Source organism: Schistocerca cancellata, chromosome 7 (genome assembly GCF_023864275.1).
Source record: "Schistocerca cancellata isolate TAMUIC-IGC-003103 chromosome 7, iqSchCanc2.1, whole genome shotgun sequence".
Taxonomy (NCBI): Eukaryota; Metazoa; Arthropoda; class Insecta; order Orthoptera; family Acrididae; genus Schistocerca; species Schistocerca cancellata.
The window spans coordinates 540,595,182-540,610,271 of NC_064632.1; the positions used below are offsets into that span (position 1 = coordinate 540,595,182).

The window sequence follows — 15,090 nt, forward strand, 5'->3', positions numbered from 1 at the left end:
GGGCATGGATGTGTGTGATGTCCTTAGGTTAGTTAGGTTTAAGTAGTTCTAAGTTCTAGGGGACTGATGACCTCAGATGTTAAGGCCCATAGTGCTCAGAGCCATTTGAACCATTTGAACCAATGTGCTGACGGATGTTATCAGGCGTTGTCGGTGGATCATGATAGCAAATATCCTTCAAATTTCCCCACAGACATAAATCCGGGGACGTCCGATCCGGTGAACGTGCGGGCCATGGTATGGTGCTTCTACAACCAATCCACCTGTCATGAAATATGCTATTCAGTACCGCTTCAACCGCACGCGAGCTATGTGCCGGACATCCATCATGTTGGAAGTACATCGCCATTCTGTCATGCAGTGAAACATCTTGCAGTAACATCTGTAGAACATCACGAAGGAAATCACCATGGACCAACTAAAACATTCATATTTCTTTACGTACTACACGAATATGTAATAGAAAATGGGAGTTCATATTTTTAAAAACGCAGTTGATATCTGTTTGACCTATGGCAGCGCCATCTAGCGGGCCAACCATAGCACCATCTGGTTTCCCCCTTCAAGCTAGACGAGTTTCGTTCTTTGTAGTTTTTTCGTTTGATGCTTATTTCGTGAGATATTTGGCCTGGTCACTATCAATAGACCACCGTGTATACTCGGTAGGTTAAAGTCGCTCCAACTATATTGCATAATCTGGGTATTTCTGAGCTACTGAGTGTAGATTTTCTTTGAACGATTCTAGAACTGTTCTGGCAGAATCAAGTGGCTGGTAAAAACATCCGATAATTAACTTGAGTTCACCTAGAGCTGTTCCACGCGTCCAAATAACTTCGTAGTCAGATTTAGTTTAGACATCGATAGACACAATATTTTTGTCGACTACAATGACCTTTCCCCCACCTATGGCGTCTATCTGTCTTTTCGCTATACGTTCCATGACCCACTAAATATTTCAGTTTTCCTATTTAGGGTTGTTCCAGGAACAATACTGTGCCTACTTTGTAAGTAGTATAATTTCGCTCTCTGTGCACTTTTTGACAAGCGTTCATCAGAGGACTTCAAACTACTGCCAACCTTAAAAAGGCCCCATGTGCACACCACAAGTACTCTGCTACCCGATTAGCTGCTTTCTTAGTGTAGTGCACCCATGATCTATCTACAAGAGTCCTATAATTATTTGACCTATAGCGCAGGTTCACGAATCTGCAGCCAAGGCTACCACAGAATCGACGGAGTCTTCGTTTGAGACCCTCCTCTCGTCTCCAGAACAATGGACCCTTTTCAGTTCTGGGAACGATGCCACAAATTGCAAGCTCTGCTCGCGTCCTGCGCGCGTGGCCAGCAGCCTTTGTCACTTCCGCCGGGCGCCTGTATGAACTGAGGATCGCTTCAGATCCCAAGCGACAGCCGTTGTTGGTGCTGACGTGGTCCACATCTTGCAGACGACTGCACCCTGCAAGCTCGATAGTCGCAGTCAAGGCCTCCTCCACATCTCAGATGAGGCCGCCTGGCAGATACACACATTACACATTCAAACTAGAGCTATCACTAAAATTACGATATATCCACATTTTCTCCAATAAGTATCGATACGTACTGACGGGACTTGTTCACACAATATATACGCTACCAGCCATTAAAATTGCTACACCATGTGGAAATGCAGATGATAAACGGGTATTCATTGTTGTTGTTGTTATGGTCTTTAGTCCTGAGACTGGTTTGATGCAGCTATCCATGCTACTCTATCCTGTGCAAGCTTCTTCATCTCCCAGTATTCATTGGACAAATATATTATACTAGAATTGACATGTGATTACATTTTCACACAGTTTGGGTGCATAGATCCTGAGAAATCAGTACCCAGAACTATCACCTCTGGCCGTAATAACGGCCTTGATACGTCTGGGCATTCAGTCAGACAGAGCTTGGATGGCGTGTACAGGTACAGCCGCCCATGCAGCCTCAACACGATACCACAGTTCATGAAGAGTAGTGACTGGCGTATCCTGACGAGCCAGTTGTTCGGCCACCATTGACCAGATGTTTTCAATTGGTGAGAGATCTGGAGGATGTGTTGGCCAGGGCAGCAGTCGAACATTTGCTGTATTCAGAAAGGCCCGTACAGGACCTGCAACTTGCGGTCGTGCATTATCCTGCTGAAATGTAGGGTTTCGCAGGGATCGAATGAAGGGTAGAGCCACGGGTCGTAACACATCTGAAATGTAGCGTCCACTGTTCAAAGTGCCGTCAGTGCGAACAAGAGGTGAACGAGACGTGTAACCAATGTCACCCCATACCATCACGCCGGATGATACGCCAATATAGCGATGACGAATATACGCTTCCAATGTGCGTTCACCGCGATGTCGCCAAACACGGATGCGACCATCATGATGCTGTAAACATAACCTGGATTCATCCGAAAAAATAACGTATTGCCATTCGTGCACCCAGGTTCGTCGTTGAGTACGCAATCGCTGGCGCTCCTGTCTGTAATGCAGCGTCAAGGGTAACCGCAGCCATGGTCTCCGAGCTGATAGTCCATGCTGCTGCAAACGTGGTCGAACTGTTCGTGCAGATGGTTGTTGTCTTGCAAACGTCCCCATTTGTTGACTCAAGAATCGAGACGTGGCTGCAAGATCCGTTACAGCCATGCGGATAAGATGGCTGTCATCTCGACTGCTAGTGATACGAGGCCGTTGGAATCCATCACGGCGTTCCGTATTACCCTCCTGAACGCACCGATTCCATATTCTGCTAACAGTCATTGGATCTCGACCAACGCGAGCAGCAATCGCGATAGGCTACAATCCGACGTTTATCGGAAACGTGATGGTACGCATTTCTCCTCCTTACACGAGGCATCACAACAACGTTCCACCAGGCAACGCCGGTCAACTGCTGTTTGTGTATGAGGAATCGGTTAGAAACTTTCCTCATTTCAGCACGTTGTAGGAGTCGCCACCGGCGCCAACCTTGTGTGAATGCTCTGAAAAGCTAATCACTTGCATATCACAGCATCTTCTTCCTGTCGGTTAAATTTCGCGTCTGTAGCACGTCATCTTCGTGGTGTACCAATTTTAATGGCCAGTAGTGTAGATGTCCTATTGGCAATATCTAGTGCCGTTATTTTTACATTACATTATATTTTTTTGCAGTTTTTGGGCTGGCAGCTGTGGCCGAGCGTTTCTAGGCGCTTCAGTCCGGAACCGTGCGCAGCTGCTACGGTTACAGGTTCGAATCCTGCCTCGGGCATGGTTGTGTGTAATGTCCTTAGGTTTGTTAGGGGACTGACGACCTCAGAAGTTTAGTCCCACAGTGCTTAGAGCCATTTGAACCATTTTGAAATTTTCGGTAAATATATGAAATTGTCCTTTTGAATCTGTTGCGGGACATTACTTTCACTGTGTGAAGGAGTCTTACTACTTTTTGGTCTCTCATGACATCCAATCTTTCTGTTTGACGGTGTGAAGCAAGTACAGGTGACACGAAGAAGTAGTCCGTTTGCACTGGAGATTGGCGGTGTGAATGGAATAATAAGATTTTCGATTTGAAGAAACAGCACACAAATTGGGTTAAACAACAATATTTAACCCAAGTAGTGTGCTTTTCCTTCGCTTCAGCATTCTTCAAAAACAGTTGCTGAAAACGATGACCATAATCAAAATGAAAGACTCTGTTTTTGCAGTGGGCGGAGACTTTAGAGGGGATGTGCTGGCGTAAGAGGCGCTCGGCGCTAACAACAGAAACTGCACGTGTAGCTTCACCACGCAATTTTGACGTACAACTGCTAGATCGCTGGCGTTTGCAGAAACGGAAAAAAAAGAAAGCAGGGAAGACGGAATGAAGTGTTCCACATAAATCCGATAAGTGACAAAAAGGAACGACGGATCCATTGGACACCTTTCATTGTGCCACTTACATGCAGCTACCATTGTTAGAAAAGTGGATATCGCCGAGTGTGACCATGCGTCATTTTACTTTCAAACCTTGCTCTAAGGTGGATAAGCAGGCAGTTGATGTTCAGAATATCTAATAGTAACTCAATACTTAAATATACAGATCTAAAATCGGCAGTATAGTTAAAATTTGCAGCCGATATTTCAGTAGGTCGGGACGTCGATACTATTTTTGTCGTTATATCTATATTTCTCTCGATGTATCGAGGGCTGGTGTCGATACAGTTTTAAATATCGATGTATCGGATTCCCACGTTTTTAAAATCATAAACAGTTCTAGTTCAAACACATCTTCCTATAAGGCGCTAGTGCTAATGGTGTGCAAGTCTCCTTGAGCCACGTTTCAATAGAGATCATATGACATTCTGTCTGACTGTTTCGCTGGGTGGTAACGTGCTTTCCTCCCGTGCAGCGGACCCGGGTTCGATTCCTGGCCGGGTTGGAGATTTTCTCCGCTTGTGGACTGGGTGTTGTATTGTCCTCATCATCATTCCATCCTCACCATAATTCCATCCTCATCATCGACACGGCGAGTCGCCCAGTGTGGCGCCGACTGAAATAAGACTTGCTCTTGGCGACCGAACCCGAATGAGATGATGATGATGATGTTTTGGTTTGTGGGGCTCTCAACTGCACGATTATCAGCGCCCGTACAAGTTCCCAACCTTTGCTCAGTTCAATCTCGCCGCCTTCATGAATGATGATGAAATGATGAGGACAACACGAACACCCAATCATTTCGAGGCTGGTGAAAATCCCTGACGCCGCCGGGAATCGAACCCGAGACCCCGTAGCTCGGGAAGCGAGAACGCGACCGCGAGGCCACGAGCTGCGGACCCCGAATGGGACTTCCCGGCCAACAATGCTGTACGATCTTTCATTTTACCTCATATTCTGAAAAGAGCAGAACTGTAAATCAGAACTGGGAAAAACCATGTACGTAAACTGGTGAGGAGACAAATAAAGTAAATGTTTTAAAACTTCTTATGCTGCCTGGATTGGAGGATAGTCTCAAATGTTTTAATGTGCTGCAGCACGACCATTCAGTTATCAACTGACTACATTTATTCTCACGAGTTACTAAATAAGAGATGGCTACTGCGTCGGCGAATGGAATATTTCGGCATGTTACGTGGCAGGTCTGTCCTGCAAGCGCTTCGATTTGAAGGAAGCAACCGCCTCCAGAACTAGCAGCCAAGAACAACAACGGATTGACAAGATTATTTGCCGACTCTCGCGGACTGCAAAAACGGACACAGTGCAAAACATCACTCTTGAAAACCACGCCACATAACCATATATACACAATAAACTGAAAAAAATATGTGTTTTACTGAATTCCGATATTTTAAGACCTGTGTCTGCTGGGTAGCCTAACGTTTCATTTTCGTATGGGAGTTGCAACTGCGGAAATTGGAGTTGCAAAAATTAGAAGACAGATGACTATAGTTAATAGGAAGATGATCAAAAATTTGCAGATATCGATGATGTCAGAAAAACAGTCGATGTCTGCTACATTATTTGGCTTCTTCTAATTGCTTTAGACATGTAGATGGAAGACGTATTCGAATTATTTGACCTGCCCATTCTGGCTCGTGTGTTTTCAAAAATACTACAAACATAACGTACTTTTGTGTTACATGGCCTGACTGAAGGTAATTATAAGTTCACGAATATTCATGTAACTAACGGAAGGCATCAGTTAGTTTCTGACAAAGAGTATTTCAATTCTAGTTATCACGCTCACAAAGTGCTGTTAAATTTGCTTTTCGAATGATGTTTTCTAAATAGAGAAAATAGGTAGAGACAAAATTCTGTAGATACGACCGACGATACTGTGAAATGCATTGAATTGCAGCTCTATGTTTTGTCAACATTACTCCAAAACTTTGAACATACATCGATTGACGCTTGTCGCTGGTTTTTCATTAGAACTGAGAAAGAAATTTAGAAAAAGAACACTAATTACTGACAACCAACGCAACCTGAGAAAAGACTAGCATTTACACTCTGGTAATTAGCAGCTAGAAACATTTACTTTAGTAATTGTTTTGCATTTCAATAGGTGCTATATCTCAGACACTTTCTGATGTCTGAAACACTTTAAGGACTCTGTTAAAAGTACGGATAAATACGGTAATGTAAATAAAATATTATTAATGAATAAAATATTATTAACGAAATGTGTGTTACGTAGGCTATCTCACACAATCTTCTACACAGTCTATAGAAGGGCAGATAGCGTGGTTCTGAGTAAACTGTTTTTCTAATTTATCATAAAAAGTCTCTTACCTAACAATAATACATCAGCTGTCTAATTACAGCTACCAAGGAGAATGATCAAGTCTTTCGTAATATACGGGGTGCATCAGAAAGAATCATTTGATTTGGCACGTCTGTATTTCTGAAAATGATAAACATATACAATGAATTTTGTTTTTTGATGAATGGTAAACTCAAAAAAATGGTTCAAATGGCTCTGAGCAGTATGGGACTCAACATCTGTGGTCATAAGTCCCCTAGAACTTAGAACTACTTAAACCTAACTAACCTAAGGACATCACACACATCCATGCCCGACGCAGGATTCGAACCTGCGACCGCAGCGGTCGCGCGGTTCCGGACTGAGCGCCTACAACCGCTAGACCACCGCGGCCGGCTGGTAAACTCACAAAGTTTTTTTTTTTTCATTGGTTTTCAACATGCCTCCCTTGAGATGCACGACATATGTCAATGCGGTATTCAAATTGTTCCCAGACTGCAGGGAGCATGTCTTCGATCTCTCAGTTCATGCAGTAACGGAGACACATAAACAGGGTGTTTTATAAGTCCCCACAAAAATATTCACATACAGTCAGGTCCGGTGATCTCGGAGGCCAGTAATGTAAGGCTGAAACATTTGGTCCAGTGCGACCGATTCATCGTTCAGTAATCATTTGATTTAAAAATTCCCACACTTTCAGATGCCAGTGGGGCTGTGCCCCAGCTGTTGGCAAATGAAATCGATCAAATCAGCCCCCAACTGTGGGAAAGAAAGTTTTCAAGCATATCGAGGTATATGCTTGCTGCAACAGTGTTCTGCGCAAAGAAAAATGGACCATACACCGTTTTATGTGAAACTGGACAAAACGCAGTAAATTTTGGTGAGTCCCTCTCATATTGTACATAACTTCATGTGGTTGTCCCGTACCCCATATTCTCATATTATGACGGTTCACCTTTCCATTTAAATAGAATGTTCCGTCGTCACTAAACACTAAGCGTGGAAGAAAACTGTCATCCTCCATCTTGCCAAGAACGAAATTACAGAACTCCACACGTTGTTGTTTGTCACCTTCATGAAGAGCTTTCAGTAGCTCAATTTTGAATGGTTTCATGTGTAAAAGTCGACTCATCACACCCCAGACAGACATCGGGGCATGAAGAGCTGTCGAGTTGCACAGCGAACGGATTTCTGCGGACTCCGTGTGAAACAACGGCGGAGGCGTTCGACGTCTTTATCAGACACTCGGGGTCGGCCCGGCGATTTGCCTTTACACAAACAACCTGTTTCCCGGAATCGTTCATGCCATCGTCTAATGCTCTGTGTTGTAGGAGGATTCACATCATAACTAGTACGAAAGTCACGCTGAACAGTTATTACTGACCCGCAATGCGCAAAACGTAGAACACAAAACGGTTTCTGTTGTCCCGCCATCATTTTTACCAGAACTGAAGTGGGCTAGTGATGGGGAGCTCGTGAATGAGTCGTTCAAATGAACGCTTCACTCCTGTGAAGTGTGAACTAACCATTCAATTTCAATGAACTGGTACTTCAAACTCTTCACAGATAGCACACTCCACACTTTTTTCTAGTTCACTCACTCTCTTCCCCTCTCCCTCACCCACGTCACTCCTCCTCCCATCACTTCACTCCTCCCTGTCCTGCCTGTCGACGAATCACGCGGTGTTAGTGGGGAACGATAGGTTTAGGACGGGTGGAGGAGGTGAGGGGTGAGGAGAAGGCAGCGTCAGCTGCTACCTGCAGTGCTGACATCATTACCCGTGACTATTTGTGCAGTTAAACTTCGCGTCTACGGGTAGCCTACCGTTGGCAGCGCTTGAAGACAAATGAATATTAAAGATAGAAACGAAGTGGCTATCTGTGTGAGCACGCACAGCAAACATGAAAATAAAAGGTTTGTTAATAACACTGAAAGAGGGATTTTACCTGAAATCGTACCAGTGACTACAGGTGACAGTTTACGTTTTGAATCTAGTGGGTTATTATTGTCAACAAAAATAAAATCTACAGGAAAACTTCTGAATAATTACTTAACGTAGGTATATAGACTTTGTGACAGTGTTAAACATACTCATTCTAGTTTGGATTAAATTTTAAAAGGAACATAAAATTGGACTGCATTTCGTTGGTAGCCCTATTTTTCAGTTCATGAATACAACAAATGTTTCATTTGGCAGATAAAGACTTTTTTGGGCGCTTCATGAGAAAATGTCGAGCAAGATTAAATGTAGTACCTTCTTTATATGTGACAGCCTTCTCTGTTTATCTTTCCTTTGTCCCCCTTTTTTTTTCTTTATTGTCATTTTGAAACCTGTATACAGGCAGGCCTGCAGCAGCATACTACGCCGCTCTTTGGCCGCAGAGAAACACGAAAGATAGAAATGAAGACAATTAGAGAAAAAAGATGGTGGACATATAAACGGAGCCAAACACTTTTTAAAATACAAGGTGCCGTTCACGGGCGTAGAGTCCAAGATAAAATTGTTCAGACAGTTGGACACAGACAGAAACGCCCTTTGTCCCCTTCGACCATGCTGTATTTAAGATAACTCAGACGCTGTAAGAGCGTAAAACGTTGCGTGCACGTTACTCCATAGTTCCGCCATCTGTTGGTAAAATTGTGAAGTATTACGAAGCTTTATTGTACGAGCGAGGCGAAGCGAGCGTAGCAGCGGCTGAGCGGCGAACTGGGCAACTTCGCTAGGCTTCCGTACTTCACGAATGAACTACTTCATTTGAACGCTTCACGGCAAAGAGTGAAATGAATGAAGTAGTTCACGGGAATGAACGAGTTCGACCCACCTCTAAAGTGGGCACACAATGCTGCTACCTAGCGGGACCCATGTAAAATTCGAGAGTTTGCTCTTTCTAACAGTACGTTGTTGACGCACATATCTCAAATAACATAATAGTTATGATTTTTATTTTAAATCGGATGATTATTTTTGATACACCATGCACATTCGCACTTGCTTACTTTAAAGGAAATTTATTCTGCTTTTCCTTTTCAATAAAAAGAAATACAAGTCTGGTGGTTATTTACTCTGTTGCCGCCTCATGCAAGCATCTATTATTATTGTCTTTCTCACGTCGCCAGTCTGGCCTTTGAACGCTTCGACATTTTTCTGTTAGTCATATTCCTTTTCCTTCAGTATTTGTCCTGTGTATCTTTTCGATCCCAGAGGTACTTATACCTAAATTCTTGCATCAGCAACATTTCACTCTCTCCTGACCAATCTATCACTCACGCAGCCCGTGTCGACAACAGAAGTAGACAAGGCAGCAGATTTAAGCTTTCTGTACTGCCAGCGCCGAAGTGGAGAGGACACGAACTTCCTATGGTGGTTCGCCGACAACCAGAGGAGCACGAGCGAATGTGAAGTGAAGACGACCGACTGCAGTTCGCTGCCGCTCGCCTACTGTAACCAGAACGAATGGTCGTTCCCTATGTTCGTTCACTTGTACACTACTGGCCATTTAAATTGCTACACCAAGAAGAAATGCGGATGATAAACGGGTATTCATTGGACAAATATATTATACCAGAACTGACATGTGATTACATTTTCACGCAATTTGGGTGCATAGATCCTGAGAAATCACTACCCAGAACTACCACCTCTGGCCGTAATAACGGCCTTGATACGTCTGGGCATTGAGTCAAACAGAGCTTGGATGGCGTGTACAGGTACAGCTGCCCATGCAGCTTCAACACGATACCACAGTTCATCAAGAGTAGTGACTGGCGTATTCTGACGAGCCAGTTGTTCGGCCACCATTCACCAGATGTTTTTAATTGGTGAGAGATCTGGAGAATGTGCTGGCCAGGGCAGCAGTCGAACATTTGCTGTATTCAGAAAGGCCCGTACAGGACCTGCAACTTGCGGTCGTGCATTATCCTGCTGAAATGTAGGGTTTCGCAGTGATCGAATGAAGGGTAGAACCACGTGTCGTAACACATCTGAAATGTAACGTCCACTGTTCAAAGTGCCGTCATCGCGAACAAGAGGTGACCGAGACGTGTAACCAATGGCACCGCATACCATCACGCCGGGTGATACGCCAGTATGGCGATGAGGCATACATGCTTCCAATGTGCGTTCACCGCGATGTCGCCAAACACGGATGCGACCATCAAAAATGGTTCAAATGGCTCTGAGCACTATGGGACTTAACATCTGTAGTCATCAGTCCCCTAGAACTTAGAACTACTTAAACCTAACTAACCTAAGGACATTACCAACATCCATGCCCGAGGCAGGATTCGAACCTGCGACCGTAGCAGTCGCGCGGTTCCGGACTGAGCGCCTAGAACCGCTAGACCACCGCGGCCGGCGATGCGACCATCATGATGCTGTAAACAGAACCTTGATTAATCCGAGAAAATGACGTTTTGCCATTCGTGCACCCAAGTTCGTCGTTGAGTACACCATCGCAGGCGCTCCTGTCTGTGATGCAGCGTCAACGGTAACCGCAGCCACGGTCTCCGAGCTGACAGTGCATGCTGCTGCAAACGTCGTCGAACTGTTCGTGCAGATGGTTGTTGTCTTGCAAACGTCCCCATCTGTTGACTCAGGGATCGAGACGTGGCTGCACGATCCGTTACAGCCATGCGGATGAGATGCCTGTCATCTCGACTGCTAGTGAAACGAGGCCGTTGGGATCCAGCACGGCGTTCCGTATTACCCTCCTGAACCTCTATTCTGCTAACAGTCATTGGATCTCGACCAACGCGAGCAGCAGTGTCGCGAAACGATAAACCGCAATCGTGATAGGCTACAATTGAAACATCCCCTTAGAACAATTTCTGGATTACTGTGCTGATAAACCTCTTACACTATTTGCTTTTCAAACAGCTGAGCAAAACTGAACGTACTCAAACATTCACTAAAGTGACACACAATATTTTTAGCGCAACGCAATCTGACTTTCAGAAATCCGTACAAAGGAATGGCCCTGATTAACATTAACCTGTACCTTTCACAAATCACTTACCTCACAAAAATCTTGGTTACTCGAACTACTGCAATACAGCGAGCGCCACTACTGCCAGCTAAATAAAAGATTCTAAAGGCACTAACTACTGATAGGCATAGTTACCAAATGAAAGATTTTAATAGAGAACAAACAATGTATTTACCTTAATAATCATAATATATATAGCAGTTCATGACAAATTTCAAAACTCCGCTATCTCTCTCCCCACATCCACCACTGCTGGCGGCTCACCTCCAACTGCGCAACGCTACGCGCTGTTCACATCCAGCTGCCGCTGCCCAACACTACAATGGCAGACAACAATGCAAACTAGCCACAGACTGCACACAGCACAGCCAGTGATTTTCATATAGAGCGCTACGTAACGTTGCCAATAAGAAAACATAAACAGCCTACTTACACAATCCGACCTTTATCAAAGTCGGAAACGTGATAGTGCGCATTTATCCTCCTTACTCGAGGCATCACAACAGCGTTTCACCAGGCAACGCCGGTCAGCTGCGGTTTGTGTATGAGAAATCGGTTTGAAACTTTCCTTATGTCAGCACGTTGTAGGTGTCGCCACCGGCGCCAACCTTGTGTGAATGCTCTGAAAAGCTAATCATTTGCATATTACAGCATCTTCTTCCTGTCGGTTAAATTTCGCGTCTGTAGCACGTCATCTTCGTGGTGTAGCAATTTTAATGGCCATTAGTGTATTCCCTCCAACGTAAGCCAAGTTTAAGAGACACACACTCCATCTCCAGTAGTAAAGGAATACGTATGTGACGCCACAATTGAACACTGTGTGCGCTAGAGATGGGCAAAACGGTTCTTTTCAGAGATTGGATCAGAACTGTTCACTCCCTGAAATGAATTAGCTCTTTTTCATAACTCACCACTCATTTACAATAGAAAATAAATGGAAGGCACATTGCCCTTTAAACTTGGTTGATTCCAGTACTATACCTGTATTTTGATCTTATTTGATCCTATTTTGAAGTAACACAGATAATGAGTAAGAATTTTGTATTGTTTATTGAAATTTCCACGATATGACAAAGTTTTTGATTATTGATTTATTTTGCACTATCGTGGTTTTTTGGGTGATCGGAGAATGTTGTAACTTGAGATTTACATTAACAATATATTTGGCTATAATGTATTAAAATTTCATTAACCTCATACAAATACATCGCAAGCCATATATTTTTAAAGTGAACGTTTCCTTCCGAAGACGCCTAAAATAGCAAAATCCGTACCAGAATAAGAAAAAAATATATAAATTTGACTGTAAAACGAAAGTACTGCATATAGCCTTACGCAGAATAAAACAAGGAAAATATTGGTGTATCACATTTTGTAATACGTTTATCGGTTCGCTCGTAATTAAAGCGTAAATTCGAGTGTCCATAATAAAAATCCTATAGTAAGAGGAGTCATCAGGAACCTAATCTAATCAGTTTAAACAAATAAAAATAAAATAAAAACAATTGATGTATACATAACATAATAATGTAATATACATAGCGGTATTACTACAAAGAACAATATCCAGTAGGGACGAACTCCGATGCAGAGGCGCTGAGTCGAGCAGGTCGAGCCACGAGCTGTATTACTGCATGAGCTGAGACCGTAGAGACCACAGTGACACCTGAGTCGCTTTGCTCAACGCTCTGGCTAGAGTCGAGACAGTGGGGTGAGTGTTGAGCGGGCGAGTTCCGAGGGTGGGGGGAGCGGTGAACTCACCCGCTCTGAGACAAATCGTCCGTTCCCTTGCGAGCAGGTTGTTGCAAGTAGTTCCTATGTTATCCGCTAGGTGGCTCTCTGTCCTGTTGCTCGCATCAACTGCCCAGAGGGCAGGACGTGCGACTGAAACGATCGCCGACAGAGTGCGATGTGAAGTTAAGCTGCGCCAGATACTGCGCGCGGCAGACGACACACAGAGACGGCACGACATATGTGAAACACAAAATCCAATGGGGCACTGCACAATGCAGGCAGCCAAGGTAGAAGCAGGTCAGAGGCCGGCGCTGGCTGTGTTGTGTGGCGTGCACTGTGCTCTGACCAACAGAGGCGCTGCTGATATGCTCCGTCTCTCTCTCTCTCTCTCTCTCTCTCTCTCTGCCGTGGGAAACGTTTGGCGCTACCGTTCTTTTTTTCTGAATCACTGATTGTTCACTCCTTTGAAAGATTCAACTCTATTAATTAGTTCAAGAGCGGATCCCCCATCTCTATTGTGCGCGTCCCATGTTGCAGGTGCGCATGCTGGAGCTGGAGTGCCACTCGGAGGAGAGTATGAAGGAGTCGCACCGCAAGGCGATGCAGGACCTGTTGCGGAGGCTGTCGGCGGCGCTGGGCATCGACTACTCGGACACTGCGCCGTCCTCGCCAGACAGCCTCATCCACAAGGCTGCCGAGCTCGTGCAGGTACTGCTCTGACTCTGCTCACTGTATCACAACGTCCATATCGTAGGTATCCGCAAGAGGAGGGGTCCTGGACTACTCTGGCGTTCAGATTTTTATTCGTCACAGAATTCACGAGCATGTTTGGTAATAACTGTCTGCGAAGCTGTTAAACCGCTGATTTAGCATTGCCGACTGCAATAGGGTACATTTATTTTTTTCTTTACATTTTTCCTATTTTTATTTCATCCCCCTCGCCCCACGGATTGGGGTAGGGGAGGGGGGAGAAAGGAGATTTAAAAGATTAGAAGCTGAGTTATTGGTTCATTAAAACGTTTACACAGATGAATGAAGTGAATAGTTCATGTAGACAGCAAGGGGTAGAGGTACAATGAGATTTGTAGGTTTTTGATTGGTGTGTCTAATGGTTTTATATGTATGTATGTGTGGTGTGCATACTGTAAGACCTTCGGTACACACACCATCAGATTATTTGACTTGTCGCTCTAACGAAGTAGGCGAGTGTCCGCAATATGTCTCGTGGTCTTATCGTGGCGTGTTTATCTTCTGCCGTTAGGTCAGACAATAGAAATGCCACTTGCACGCTTAGAGTAGCAGATTGATGGTGACCAACTTTAAACAGAACTCGATTAATTTTCAGACACATTTATTAAAATAATAACAAGCATAAAAATTACTTAACTTTGTTCTGGATGCTATTTACAATGGACAATCTGAAGTTCCTTTGGTATTGGTACGTTAATCTCATTCTCACATACATCTCTGATACTTGACAAAAGTGTCTATACATTTATCTTCATGGCTATGTACAGGAATATGGTAATCTTATTAAGCGCAGACTGAAACTTGACTATAGACTGGTACAGACAAATGTAGAACTCGTACAGACTGGTACAGACTGATGCAGACTGACTAATTGGAGGTCTGTACATTCGTTATAATACCTTGCGCGTTCATGTATCACTGCGCGAGGGTGATCTGTGAGGAGAAAAGGTTCTGCGTTAGCAGCAATCTCATTGGCTGTGTTACATATTAATATGCGGATAGGCAGAAGCAGAATTTGGTCCGTCTCTAAGGTAGCGCCATCTCATAGTGCGGAGACGGACGAGCGCTGGGCCTGCGGTGTTGCTTAGCGGAGCACGCTCTAGTGGGAAAGTTGTGTACGCGCTGACTACGCGGAACTATGTACACAACAGTATTTTTGGTTGAGGGATTTTGGAGGGTGTTGAGGTAAGAGATTCCGATCCAAGCCTAAAGGTGTGGGTGGAGAGGTGTGATGATGATGGGAGCACTGAAAAGGAGGCGGCACTGTCAGATTTCGTTATGATGGATGTATATGAGGGCGGATTTAATGGTTGAGTAAGGGGAGATGATTAAAGTTCTGTTGGGAGGGGATATGGAGAATGTATAGATGAAGTGTTGAGGGAATGTGATGAT

General features: G+C 44.3%; 1 protein-coding gene across 1 annotated transcript in view; it reads left to right on the forward strand.

Moving 5' to 3' along the window:
• LOC126092889 (coiled-coil domain-containing protein 170) overlaps positions 1–15,090 on the forward strand; it is a 380,321-nt gene that overhangs the window by 159,625 nt on the left and 205,606 nt on the right. The window contains exon 4 of the mRNA XM_049908619.1: positions 13,486–13,656. Within this exon, the coding sequence (XP_049764576.1) occupies positions 13,486–13,656 (171 nt within the window). The remainder of the gene's footprint in view (positions 1–13,485; positions 13,657–15,090) is intronic.